The sequence below is a fragment of the Phalaenopsis equestris genome, unplaced genomic scaffold (assembly GCF_001263595.1).
Source record: "Phalaenopsis equestris unplaced genomic scaffold, ASM126359v1 Scaffold000055, whole genome shotgun sequence".
In the NCBI taxonomy this organism is placed as follows: domain Eukaryota; kingdom Viridiplantae; phylum Streptophyta; class Magnoliopsida; order Asparagales; family Orchidaceae; genus Phalaenopsis; species Phalaenopsis equestris.
Window position 1 is genome coordinate 317,206 of NW_018164497.1, and position 14,760 is coordinate 331,965.

General features: G+C 30.9%; 1 protein-coding gene across 1 annotated transcript; it reads right to left on the minus strand.

Annotated features, from left to right (window-relative positions):
• Positions 1-845: 845 nt before the first annotated feature.
• On the minus strand, positions 846-14,412 carry LOC110019392. Its single transcript, XM_020717030.1, has 2 exons — positions 14,196-14,412; positions 846-1,505 (listed from the first exon to the last, which is right to left on the minus strand). Exons 1-2 carry the CDS (start codon positions 14,315-14,317, stop codon positions 923-925), a joined length of 705 nt encoding a protein of 234 aa, XP_020572689.1. The 5' UTR covers positions 14,318-14,412; the 3' UTR covers positions 846-922.
• Between the last annotated feature and the right edge of the window lie 348 nt (positions 14,413-14,760).

Sequence of the window (14,760 nt, forward strand, 5' to 3'; positions counted from 1 at the left end):
ACTCATTGGATTCATTTCATTGACACACTCAATTTGACTTTGAATCGTCAAACCTCGAATCTATTTGACATTATAATTAATCACACAAAGCTTCAAAAATAATTTAACATCTTAATTCGAGCTTGATTTGATACTGCTTGTATCAATTTTAGTATCATTAAATCTGTCTCATCAAATCGATTGTTTGACTATGATTTTATTGAAATTAGAATTCTAAATGATTTTTAATTTCAGTTTTAACATTTATTTTTAAGAAGATGCCTTCAAAATCATGCCAAATGATAATAAATTTGTTAATGATGTATATGATATATATACGTATAACATAACTATTATATATTTAGCATCTAATTTTCATCTCTATTCATATTAACATCCAAATCTTTAACCTGTCCCAAATATCCCATATAGTAACCCTTTTTAAAATGATAGATCTTTCTTATAAATATATTTTAATATAATTATGATACTAAATATTCTATAAATAAATATCAAAATTTAAAAACTAGATATATAAATACATAAAAAATTGTGTGTATTACACGCAGATGTCCACTCCCTTTATTGGGTGCTATTAAGACATTGATGAGTTACATATGGAACATCAAAGTAAATATGCACTTACCATTTATCAAAAACAAATTAGAGGTACACAGCGAATGTCCATCTATACATCCACAACTAAAAATTCCTCAAACCAATGAAAAAAGAAGGAAAAGAAAAAAGCTAAAAAATATACAATGTATGAGTATTAATGTTGTTCTACCAGTCCATGAGCTCTATATCTGATCAAACTTGTGCCGACACAGAAGCCGGCTTAACTCAATCATATACCCCCAAGTTCCACTAAGCAGCAAAATACAACAATTCTGAATAATTAACATCAGAAATTCAGAAGCCACATAAGCTTTTTCTACAATTTTCATTCCTCCGAATGCGAAGCATGATGAACGCATATAAACCATTGTCCATCTATCTCCTCAAAAACATTTGTTGCAACTTGCTTGCCCCAGCTTCCACCTTTAGTCTTCACCACCTCCATGCAGGTCACAAACCCAACATTTCCCCTAACATGAACCTCAACATCCTTCAAATCAATCCGAATGGGGAACTCATGATCAGCCCCGCAAACAATCTCCCAGCTATCCGTTACTAACTCATAGCCAGATATCCTGCCAGCCCCGGGATGAACCACATAAACATGATCCCCTTTGGCCCAGATTGATTGCATGGCTGCTAGATTTCCATTCCTGAAAGCATGGTAGAATCTCTCATTGGCTGAAAGAACTGAAGCCCTGCTGTCCTCATGGAGGACCTGGAGATTGTCTCTGAGTTTCGCCGCATGAGCGTAGTCTTCGTCTTCAATTGCTTTGTCGAGTTGTTGCTGCAAAGTCTGCTCGTCGAACATTATTTCATCGGCACGTGGTTTTCCCTCTGCCTCCCCACTTTTAACATTGGGTGAGATGCATGAATGAGAGCTTGGATTTCTCCGAAGATAGACTGTGCTGGAGCAGAGAAAATTATGAGTGTTTGGAGTTCAAGCAGGCCTGGATGATGCTGCTTTTGCAATTTGAAGGATTTTATGGTAATGTAAATGACAAAATTTGAAATCATCAGACTAGAGATTGTTGATGATGTGTGAAACAGAGCACAAATGCTTATGCTGCATCGTGTATCAAGTTACAGTATGCTAGACGAAGAAAAAAAAGTTACCATATTGCAACTAATGCCAAAAAATCATTGAATGTTGGGAAGAGTAGTTCTTTAAAATCAAAATATTTGCAATAAATAGGAATCAATAATTTTTTTTCAATTTATACCAACAGATTAAAACTGAACCTAGTAAAAAAAACATGAATAGATGCATGCCATTTTCTGAACTCATGCAAGCAATTTGATGTGCTTAAGTTATTTAAAATCTAAATATTTGTAATAAATAGAAATCAATCATTTTTTTTCAATTAATACCAACAAATTAAAACTGAACCTAGTAAGAAAAACATGAATAGATGCCTGCCATTTTTTTAACTCATGCACGCAACTCGATGTGCTTAAGCCTTGAACTTAAGGCTTTGTGGATGGAGACAAATCACCTAACCACTAGGTTAGGGGTGTGTTTGGGGCGACTGTGTGGTGGCGTTGCAATGCCGCACGTTGTTTTGCCAGCGTTCTCAAAAAAACTGCATTTTTTCGCTAGACCTGACTATCTGTGGTGGCTGCTAGAAAGTTGTGGTATGACTTAAAAAAAAAAAAATTATAATAATCGCCGCAACTTTTTGAACAACAGTTTTTTCTTCAATAGCTTCAAAATTGCTTCGTCAAGCAGTTGTCGCTGCCACAGACGACCGTCACCGTCATCACATAAATCAATTATCCAATATTCATTAATAAAATAAATTTCAAAGACACCGAACATATTTATTTCAAATCAAACCATAAGCAAAATAAACTTTAAAAAAAGTAAAAAAATAAAAAAACAAAAGTGATCATGCACTGCCGCTTAGATAAGAGAATTTGGTGTTTTATACTTGAGGTTTGACAGTGAGATTTATGGGGTGAGTATGATTTAAACTAGGCTTGAACCAAAATAAGAGTTACAGCCAAGGCTAGCAGAGCTTAGTAATTTTTTTTTTTAATTACAATCGTACTGGCAAGAAGATGATATAAAGCAAGTTTCACCATTAGAGAACTCCGGCTCCAGATGTCTCAGGGATTCATGCTAGATAGTTGAAGTAGAAGAAATGAACTAGACCTCCAGAATTCTCATCCTAGAAACTGACTTCCATGCTCTCGTATATGTTTCAAATTGTAGAGAAATGAGGGGGGCGCTCACTTGTGGAAGATAACTGGGAGTAAGCTTTGGCATAAGTGAATTGCATGGCTGCAATACTCTCCCGTTCGTAACAGTAGGAACTAAACAAATTCTTAACAGCTAGTGCTTAAACACTGCGAGAATTAGACAAAATATTCCCTCATCTAAGGGCAGGGGTGGAACCGGCATTACATAATATATTGATTTAATAATAATAAAATATAATAAAATAATAATAATTAAATGAATAAAAATATATATAATTAGTGTTTCTAGAAAAATACAAATAAATTTAAAAAATGGAAATACAAATAGATGAGAATATAACATTTTTAAGAAAATATATATAGAAAAGTGGTTAAGTTGGATTTTTTTTTTTTTTTTGTTTCAGGTAAAATCATAAATTAAAGGTGGGTAAACATCGAAAACTTAAGATTTTTATAAACAAAAAATTTGAGGCTCTCACTATAAGGTGGTTTCGCTCATGGCTAAGGGTGTACTAGCTAAGCATATCAACTCCTTGATAAGGGTGTTCATTTTTTATCCTCTTTTGTTTCCTTCTAGAGTAGCTTCCCTGTGCCCTTGTATGCGTCTCGTGTGTTCATAAAACTCAGCTTAGCTAAGCTAATGTGCTCTAGTTCGCCAATTTATTCAACTCAGAAATGAGACAAGATGAGTAATCTTGCACATTGGAGTGCGTCCTAGAGCAAGTATATAAACTAGGCCTTACAAATATTGGTGTCTGAAAAGCTGTCTACTACATTTCGTATCAACAAAAAAAAGGAAGCCAAAATAAAATCAACATGAAACATATAAAAAGGAAAGTGTATAAAATGCACACTGATGAGATCTATATGAATCTAGAAATTTTATATGAAGTGTTAGTTTTTCTTTTTCTTTTTTTGTATATTTTTATTCATATTATATAACTCTATTTTTATGTCACTACTTTAATTGACATATGTTCCAGAATTAAACGGATCCTACAACAAAAACAACAACAAGCCTTTATCCCACTAAGTGGGGTTGGCTACATGAATCCTTTTTCTCCATTGTGTCCTATTGAGAGTAAATTTTTCATTTAATTCTAATAGATTAACATCATTTTTTATACAATAAGCCAAATTCTTTTTAGGTCTACCTCTCCCTTTCTTAAAATAAGTCAAATCTAAAACATCTACTCTCCTGATAGGATCATCAGATGGTTGACATTTAATGTGACCAAAGACGACTCTCTCTAATCATGTCCGCCATTGGAGCTACACCAACCCTATCACGGATACATTCATTTCTCATTTTGTCTTTAAGTGTCAAGCCACTCATTCACCTATGCATTCTCATTTCAACAACACTTAACTCTATTTTATGTTTCTCTTTTAAAGACTAATATTCTAAGCCATAGAGCATTGCAGCTCTCACCACCATCTTATAAAATTTTCTTTTCAGTCATAGCGGTACTTTTCTATCACATAGTGGACTCGATGCATTCCTCCGCTTCATCCAAACAACTTGAAATTCTACTAATAACATCATCATCTATATCACCATCATTTTGAACAATCGACACAAGATATCTAGAACGATCACAACTTTTAATGAATTGATCACCCATATTTACAACTCTACCACTAGATATACTACAACTAAAATAACATTCCATGTATTCAGTTTTAGATCTACTCAAACGAAGGCCTTTAAACTCCAATGTAGACAACTCCAAACGAAGGCCTTTAAACTCCAATGTAGACCTCCATAATTCAAGTTTTTCTTGAATTCTTTCTGTAGTCTTATCCACTAGAAGGATATCATCAGTGAAATACATACACTAAGGTATATCCTCTTATAAATGTTCAAAAAGAATATCCATAACTAAAGCAAAAAGATATGGGCTTAAAGCTGATCCCTGATGTGATCCAACTGAAATAGAAAAATACTTGGTCAATCCCCTTCTGTTCAAACACAAGTAACAACTTTAATATACATATCTTTAATGACTTGAATATAAGTCATATCAACACATTTGTTCTCTAGAACTAGCCAAAGGAGTTCTCTTGTAACCTTATCACAAGCTTTTTCTAAATCCATAAAAAATCATATGTAGATCCTCCTTATTCTCTTTGTACTTTTCCATCAAACTCTAATAAATGAATAGCTTCCCTGGTAGACTTGCCCAACATATATCCAAACTGATTATGAGAAATTTTTGTATCATGTCTTAACCCATGCTCAATTACCTCTCCCATAATTTTAAAGTATGACACATCAACTTAATTCCTCTATAATTTGCACTCTCTTGTGCATCCCCTTTATTATTAAAAATGAGAACCAAAATACTCTTCCTTCACTCCTCAAGCGTCTTATTAGTTTAAAAAAAAAATTTAAAAGTTTAACAAGTCAAGAAACTCCCAAATCTCCTAAATATTTCTACACTTCAATTGAGATATCATCAGGTCCTACTAATTTTCCACCTTTTACTTTTTTTAAATCCTCAATTTACTTTTTTGCTAATGAGATGATAAAAATAAAATGTTTTATTATCATTAACAATATTAAGATCACCAAGGTCAATCATATTTTTTGAAACTTCATTGAAAAAGTTATCAAAATAACCCATCCACCTATGTTGAATATCTTCCTTTGAGAAAAATAATTTTTGATTTTCATCATTAATACACTTTATATGAGTTAAATTTTTACCTTTTATAATATATATTTTTATATTATAAAGACCACTAAAGGCAAAATTTTTAGCATCACAAATTATTCTCTTAGACTGTCTACTGACTACCTTATATTTTTTCCAGTTATCTAAACTTTTACATTTAAATCAATTTTTATAACACAACTTCTTATATTTTATTTTTTTCTTGCACATTATTATTCTGCCACAAACTATTTTTATTTATAAAGGCTTTTCCTTTTGATTCTTGAAGTCCATCTTTTGTCACTTGTTTAATAGTTTTTTTTTTTTACTTTATCTCACATAGAAATCCCTTCTTCATGAACGTCCTAAATCTTCATCTTAAAGTTTTACTCATCAAAATAAATTTATGTCTTTTAGGTGTCCCAAGAACTAATAAATGATATCGAGTACTTAAATTATTACTCGAATGAACTTACAATCTTTACAATCTTGACGATCTCGTTTTCTCATAAGAAAATAATCAATTTGTGTTTTATTAGATATATTCTTATAAGTAATAATATGTTCATATACTTTCTTAAATAAAGTATTAGCGATAACAAAATCATACGTTAAAAAGAAAAATCTAATATACTTCCACCTTCTTCAATAGTCAAAACCATAGCTACCACGAATATTTCTAAAATCTTCCACTACTGCCAACATGTCCATTTAAATCTCATCTCATAAATTTTTTTTCTTCAAGAGATATAATTTGTATTAAATCATGTAGTTCATTCTAGAATTTTTCTTTTAAACCTATATCTAAACCTACTTGAGGACAATCAATACTTATAAAATAAAAAATTTTAGTATCAACAACAACCTCAAGGACTATAATTCTATCTCAATTTATTAATTTTTACAACATTATCTTTCACTCTTATCTATAATTACACCTACACCATTTATATTACGACTCCTACCTGAATACCAAAATTTAAAAACTAAGCTAACAATCTTTTTAGTCTTTTTTCCAACCCATTTATTTTCTTGAATACATAAGATAATTATTTTTTTATGAACCATAATATCAACTAATTTCATTAGTTTATCTGTGAGAGTACCTATATTCCAATATCCTATCCTAATATTAATTTCATGGACTAACTTCTTTACTCGAAACCGTTCGTAATAGGGGAACCTTTATTTATTTGACACTACACCCGGGCGTTGGTATAGTGACTTTTGCACACTTTTCACTATATTCAACTCATAAAATGTGTAGCTTCAAGAGGATGCCCTAGCATTTACACAAAGATTTAAAGGATTCATGTCATGAGTTTACGACAAATTATATGTTAATCGCCAACTGTCTAACGCAACCCTTCACTTTTCGCATACGAGACTTGAGACCCGGCAATGACAGTGTTAAAAAGACAAAAATAACTATGTGCCTACAAAATGGAATCTGCAGAGATTGAGATTTTTCCAATAAAGTCTGCCATGAGCTAAAATCATCAAATATCATACTGCATTAGCAAATAAATGGTCTCAACTTTTCATCAAGAAAAATGATAAGGAGATGCCTAGCTCCCCAATTTCCATGATGCAATTAGAAAAATTTTACTACTTGAAATTGGACATCAAAAGTTTTAAATCTCTAATTTAGATATAATATGAAATGATAGAAACCATACAAGAAGAAAACAAAATTGACAAGTAATAACTCTCAACTATCCAATTTCTATAAAAAGAGAAGGGTAAAATTAATCAATTCAAATAATAATTCAACGTGTTATACTATAGACAATATATAGAAATCAGAAACAAGAAATTCATAAGAAATGTAATCTATACACCTATTAAAATATGAATAGTTCAAAACTTGTGTAAAATCATTCTCGCAGACAATCAAATAACAAAATTTTGAGCAATGAATAAACGTAGTAAAATCAAGACTCAAACTTGTACAAGAAGAAAATATCTCCCCAAAAAATTAAAGTCTCCCACTTAATCATAGAGTTGACTCCTAAAAATAGAATGAATAGCACATCCAACTAGATTTTTTTTTTCAAAATAACTTATAATTTTTGCATAGGTTTTAGAGACCTATTTATAGTTACAAAGATCACTTAGAATCCCGTTAACCAATCAAACAATCCATAAAAATTGCATCCATCGGTTATTGAAAGAAAAGGAATGCTAATAGCAGCAAAACCACAGAAGGCTGGCCACAAAGATCACCAAAGAAGCAACATCGCAATAGGTACAAATCCTAGCAACAAAAGTATTAAAAAGAATTTTGTCGATCAGCTATGATGGAATGTCCTGAGAGCTAAATAACAACACAAATCTCACACATCAGATGTAGGGCCATCGAAATAGCTCATTATTTGTGTTCCATAGTGTTCAACTCTTAATAAGCTTGTGTTCAACTAGTTTTATAAGCTCCTTTACTTAATAAGCTAATCAGAAATAAGACTTTGTTCCATAGTGTTCAACTCTTAATAAGATAATCAGAAACTTTTGGAATTACTGCTTAACAAGCCAAGTTGAGCAATGCTGGGGCTCAATCAAGATTGGTTCATTCCCTAATTAGACCATAACATATATGTTAACATTTTTCCAAGATTCATAAAGAACTGGAAGAAAAGTATATAATTCAATACTATTTCTTGTGTCCTAATCTGCCAAACAAGTCCTACATTGTGATAACCTTTACCAGTGATATCTATCCTATGCCACACTTACAATTTTTTCCCCACCAAAGCGACCAAAAGCACCACCAAAATGTAATTCCAGAATAAGTGAATTTTTTAAATTTGAATCAAGAATACAAAAAGAAGCCCCTTAATATGATAACCATCTCTATTTGTAATATATTTATTAAGTATAAATGATGGTTTATTTAATTCATCAAATATTTCATTAAACTTTAACTAGCAACATAATCATATTTAATATAATCAAAACAAGTCACGTTTCTTGTCATTGTATTCAACATAAGACCACTCTACATGATGAATCACAAGATTTATTTTCTATCATAACACAACATTTTAGCATAAAATTATATTTCTACAAATACTCAAACTATTAGCATATCTACATTCAAATTTACTATGCAAATTTAAATATAATGGCCAAAACATAGATTAAACTCTCACAACTTCAAATTGCACAATTGTGTATTGATTCCTTTTTTTTTTTTTTGTAAGGAAATGCACAAGTCTCAAAGTTGTTTGAGGAATAAGCATCGAAATTAAATCAATGTTCATTAAGACTAAGAATGAGTAGCATCATAAAAATTTGAGCACAACTTTTACCCAATAAAGCAATATCCAAAATTATCAAAGTATATCATAAAAAAAAAATCATACAAACAATCAACAAGAAGTCAAAGATAAATAATTAAACAAAAAAAAAGAAGTCTAAAATAAACAAGTAAAAATACTCTTAATAAACTAGTTATGGCTTAGAACCCCAAATTCAAAAATATCTCCCATTCCTATCACTTAGAAGGTCCTCATTAAAATCATTATCGTAGTTAATTGCTTTCTCACCTCCCTCAACCTCACATGTATCATTACCTTCCCAGTCATTATCATCACTTCAATATCAATCTTCCTCTTTCCTAATCAATAAAATTCAATAAGAATATTATTTAAAAGAATAACTATATTAATTTCTTTTGAATTTTTATTAAATAAGGTTTCTAAAATAGTAATTCCCTTGCTTTTCTGTTGACTTCTTTGCTCATGTTCCTTCCTCCATCAAAAAGTTAACGTTTAGATCTTCCTCAAATCATTGTGATGATGAATTCCATTTTTTTCCTTCACAAGCCATCTGTTAGCTAATGGAAGATCAAAAACCAAGGGATGCTTATCACCATCCAATACTTTAATGCATGTCTCATTAAATGTGCCTCAAGATGAACCTCATTACAACCTCAAAATATGAAGGTGTAAGCTACTTTCTCCCACTATGAGGCATTAAGGCACAAGGCATATTGCATGTGCCTCAACATGAGATGGAACTAAAAGTGCGCCTCAAATTATGCAATTTTAAATAATGAACTCATTAAAAACTAAAAAATTGAGCACAGCTTTTACCCAATAAAGCAATATCCAAAATTATCAAAGTATATCATAAAAAAAAAATCATATAAACAATCAACAAGAAGTCAAAGATAAATAATTAAACAAAAAAAAAGAAGTCTAAAATAAACAAGTAAAAATACTCTTAATAAACTAGTTATGGCTAGAACCCCAACTTCAAAAATATCTCCCATTCATATCACTTAGAAGGTCTTCATTAAAAACATTATCTTAGTTAATTGCTTTCTCACCTCCCTCAACCTCACATGTATCAATACCTTCCCAGTCATTATCATCACTTCAATATTCATCATCTTCCTATTTCCTAATCAATAAAATGCAATAAGAATATTATTTAAAAGAATAACTATATTAATTTCTTTTGAATTTTTATTAAATAAGGTTTCTAAAATAGTAATTCCCTTGCTTTTCTGTTGACTTCTTTGCTCATGTTCCTTCCTCCATCAAAAAGTTAACGTTTAGATCTTCCTCAAATCATTGTGATGATGAATTCCATTTTTTTCCTTCACAAGCCATCTGTTAGCTAATGGAAGATCAAAAACCAAGAAAAAACCAAGGGATGTTTATCAGCATCCAATACTTTAATGCAAAACAAGAAGTACAAGTGTATGTCTCATTAAATGTGCCTCAAGATGAACCTCATTACAACCTCAAAATATGAAGGTGTAAGCTACTTTCTCCCACTATGAGGCATTAAGGCACAAGGCATATTGCATGTGCCTCAACATGAGATGGAACTAAAAGTGCGCCTCAAATTATGCAATTTTAAATAATGAACTCATTAAAAACTAAAAAATTGAGCACAGCTTTTACCCAATAAAGCAATATCCAAAATTATCAAAGTATATCATAAAAAAAAAATCATATAAACAATCAACAAGAAGTCAAAGATAAATAATTAAAACAAAAGGAGAAGTCTAAAATAAACAAGTAAAAATACTCTTAATAAACTAGTTATGGCTAGAACCCCAACTTCAAAAATATCTCCCATTCATATCACTTAGAAGGTCTTCATTAAAAACATTATCTTAGTTAATTGCTTTCTCACCTCCCTCAACCTCACATGTATCAATACCTTCCCAGTCATTATCATCACTTCAATATTCATCATCTTCCTATTTCCTAATCAATAAAATGCAATAAGAATATTATTTAAAAGAATAACTATATTAATTTCTTTTGAATTTTTATTAAATAAAGTTTCTAAAATTGTAATTCCCTTGCTTTTCTGTTGACTTCTTTGCTCAAGTTCCTTGCTCCATCAAAAGTCAACGTTTAGATCTTCCTCAAATCATTGTGATGATGAATTCCATTTTTTTCCTTCACAAGCCATCTGTTAGCTAATGGAAGATAAAAAACCAAGGGATGTTTATCAGCATCCAATACTTTAATGCAAAACAAGAAGTACAAGTGTATGTCTCATTAAATGTGCCTCAAGATGAACCTCATTACAACCTCAAAATATGAAGGTGTAAGCTACTTTCTCCCACTACGAGGCATTAAGGCACAAGGCACATTGCATGTGCCTCACCATAAGATGGAACTAAAAGTGCACCTCAAATTATGCAATTTTAAATAATGAACTCATTAAACACTAGATAATATCTTCAATATCAAAAAGCATGTAGCCCTATATAAAATTATATATCATAATAAACTAATTTTGCTTAATAATGTTCAATTTTTCACTCAAAGAAAAACACCTCCAATGCCTACACCTAAAGCGTCCCAGGGAATATCAAATAATACAACAACAACAACAACAAGCCTTTATACCACTAAGTGGGGTTGGTTGCATGAATCTTTTTTCTACATGAATCCTTTTTCTCCATTGTGTCAGGAGAAATCTCAAATGCCAAAACAAAAACAGGTAATGTAAGCACATGTCCATTTGAATGTTTTTTCTTTTTCTTTAATAGCACGATTAACATATTTCATCCAATGAAAGATCTCTGCATAAGAAAAGTAGTAGTAGATGTCATGATGTTATTGAATCCTATAATAAATCTTCCACAAATGTAGCCATGGCATAGAAACTTCTTATCACATGAATATTAGTATTTTTTTTTCTTTTGATTTATCATACTCAATAGAAATTTATTTAATTAATATGACAATCCCTAAGATTATTCCATAAAATTTTAAAATTACATTCTCAAATTTAAATATAATTTATCTTTATGTGATAATTATAAATTCTTCTAAGACGGTACCAAACTAGTCTTGTTATGTATGGAAACACAGGATAAAAAATTCTAATGAAAGGTCAAAAAATATTGTCCATAATTCACATAAAGAACTTGAAGTAGTAGTTAATCCAAATGGAGTAACCAACCATTCATATAACCCATCCTTAGCTTTAAAAAAAAAATTCATTTATCTCCTTTTGGAATTATTATTTAATGATAACTACTACTTGGATCAATTTTGAAAATATTATAACTTCAATCATCATATCCAACGTACCATTCAATGCAGAAATTGAAAATTGAAATATTAACTGCTATGTTGTGAACATGTATATGCCCACTTCGACCTTTTCCCAGTAATGTTGAAGCTGCAAGAGCTTGAACTCTCCAATAAATCTCTTATTAATAAAACATCTATTTAACTTTTAAGTTTGGAAAGGTCAGTCAGATTCATCATGTAATTTGGCATGATCCAAGAAATAGATCAACATGTTTTATGCTTAAAAGTGGGAATAATTTATTTGGAGGATTACTAGGATGTCAATCGTTGAAATAAATTTGAGTGACATCATCAGGTATATCATCACAAATTTTTATATTGCTGATATGTTCATAATTGATGGTATGCCACTCTACCCTTACTAATAGATCACCTTAGCTAAAACATATTAATATAAAAAAATAATCCATTCATTGATATTAGAAATAATAAATTTATGTAAAAATCAAATAAAATTCTCATTTTACTTCACATTAAAAGAAAATTCAAACTTAATGAATGAAAATAAGGTAATTTTTTATCCTAATTTATAGAAACTAATAATTAAAAAAAATCAAGTTGTTAAAAATATAAAAAAAATTATTTAAATTGGTAAGCCTTTTGAATATGATGGAAGTTAAAATGCAAGAAAAATCTAATTTTGTGGAACAAAAATTAATTATAGTGTACAACAATGGGACCCATTTCTCAGCTTAAAGTCTCAATTTGTGTTTTGTAATTCAAGATTTGCATCATATCCATTATTTCATGTTAGCATATCCACACACAATAGCTCTTCTTTTTAATCAAACTAAAAACATTGTATGATACAGCCTTATAAACTAAAATTTCAATTCCAAACCCAAATGTTCAAGCCTGTAACCAATAACCACAACTGCATGCTTAATCTGTTCTTCAGCATTTTACGATTCTAAGAACTTGACAATGAAAGCTCAATACCATCAGCTTTTAAACCCTCCGATAACTTTAAATCATATCCTTCTCAGCATAGGACCTCTCTTTCTCTCCCAAGTTCCTTGACTTACAATTCTAATGAAGTTTAGCTGCCACTATCTGTTGGTGTAAAGAAAGTTTCCACATAATTAAACAAATCAAATGAAAAACAAATCAAATGAAAAAACAAATCAAATGAAAAAATTGATGTCATGGAAATTAAATTTGCTTGATTTCATCAGGAAAATATTAATAAAAACATCTGACAAAATTAAAATAAAAATCAAACATTAGAAGTTCAATGGCTGAGTCTAAACGGCTATAGTTTCTGAATTAAATTACAAAAAGTTCGTTGACACTGCACAACTGACCATGTAGTAATGGTGTACATTCTCATCAGCCCTACAAGACGCTAGAGTCGTATCAGCAAATTATCACTTCATATCACATTCTAGATGTCAAACAAAATTTTATCAGAATTCCTAACAATTTAAGAAAGAAAAATCTATAATGATAATCAGTACCATAAGCTTGAACAGCCCAACACTCAACCTATCATTTTAGCACGTTCATCATGATAGCCGATATCCACCACAATTTTTATGATCACACAATTGATTTTACCAATTATTTGATAATCATGTTAGCTCAATTCCAGTTAAAACGTCAATAATAAGTTAGCAAATTTGCATAATCAAACTATTTATCCGCCAAATTATCCCACCCAAACCTCAAAGCATACAGTTCTATCAACCATTTCCTTAATGTTCATCAAATAGCTGAGGCCAAGATCTTCAAGGCCGCCAGCATAAACAATGCATCACCTCTCCCTAACTTGAGAAAACTGTATATACCATAAAAAAATTATGCTCTAGTGAATCTCACACGTTTCTTCCCTTCACACGAACACTCTCAAGATCCAACCCATAAAATTTTGATTTGAATGATTCATCTAATGGCGAAACTGCAGTAACAACTTCAAAACCGTGTGAAAAAAAAATTTCTGGTGAAACAAGAGAAGGTTACGAAATGAAAAGATTCATGAACAGACCTTTCAACATTCCAATTCAAGAAAGCAACTGCCTGATAAAAATGCTAGTCATCTATTGCCCCACAGAAAGCCCAGTTTACCAACATCTCAACATCCGAAAAACACAAATAACTAAATCGAAAGGAAAATAGCAATAAACTATAGAAATTGCAAAATCAATGGCAAGAAAGGGGGAAATGAGCTCACTTCGAGAAGGATTTAGAGGTTGGAGCTGCCAGAAAACGGGAACAAGTTAAATTTCCCTTAGAGGAAGAAAGTAGCGGAGGCTTTCGAGTTTGCATAACCAGAGAAGGCCATCTTAAGGCCATTCTTCTTCTATTGCGCTTCCACGACTCGCAGCTAGGGTTTCTAAGCGATTCAGAAGATGCACTCGCACGCTTAGCTCATTTAGGGCTGTGTGGAAACCTCTCCGTTTTTCTTTTTCTTTTTCTTTTTTTTTTTAATGTGATAGGAATTTTTTGGATGGTAAATTTGTAAATAGTAAAATTTGGCAGTTACCTATCTTATATCTGAACTTTGTATTTCTTATGCATGTCACATTTCTCACTCATGGAAAGCTGTATTTCATTTTTTTTAAATTAAAATGATAAACTGAAAGATTTAGGGGTATATTATAAAAAGTAAAATTTAACTGTTACATATGTAAATACATAAAAATTGGGTGGTATACATGTAAATACATGTAAAATTGGGTGGTATAATTGTAAAAAATTTTGTTTATTATTATTTGTTTGCTTTAATTGTTTCATTT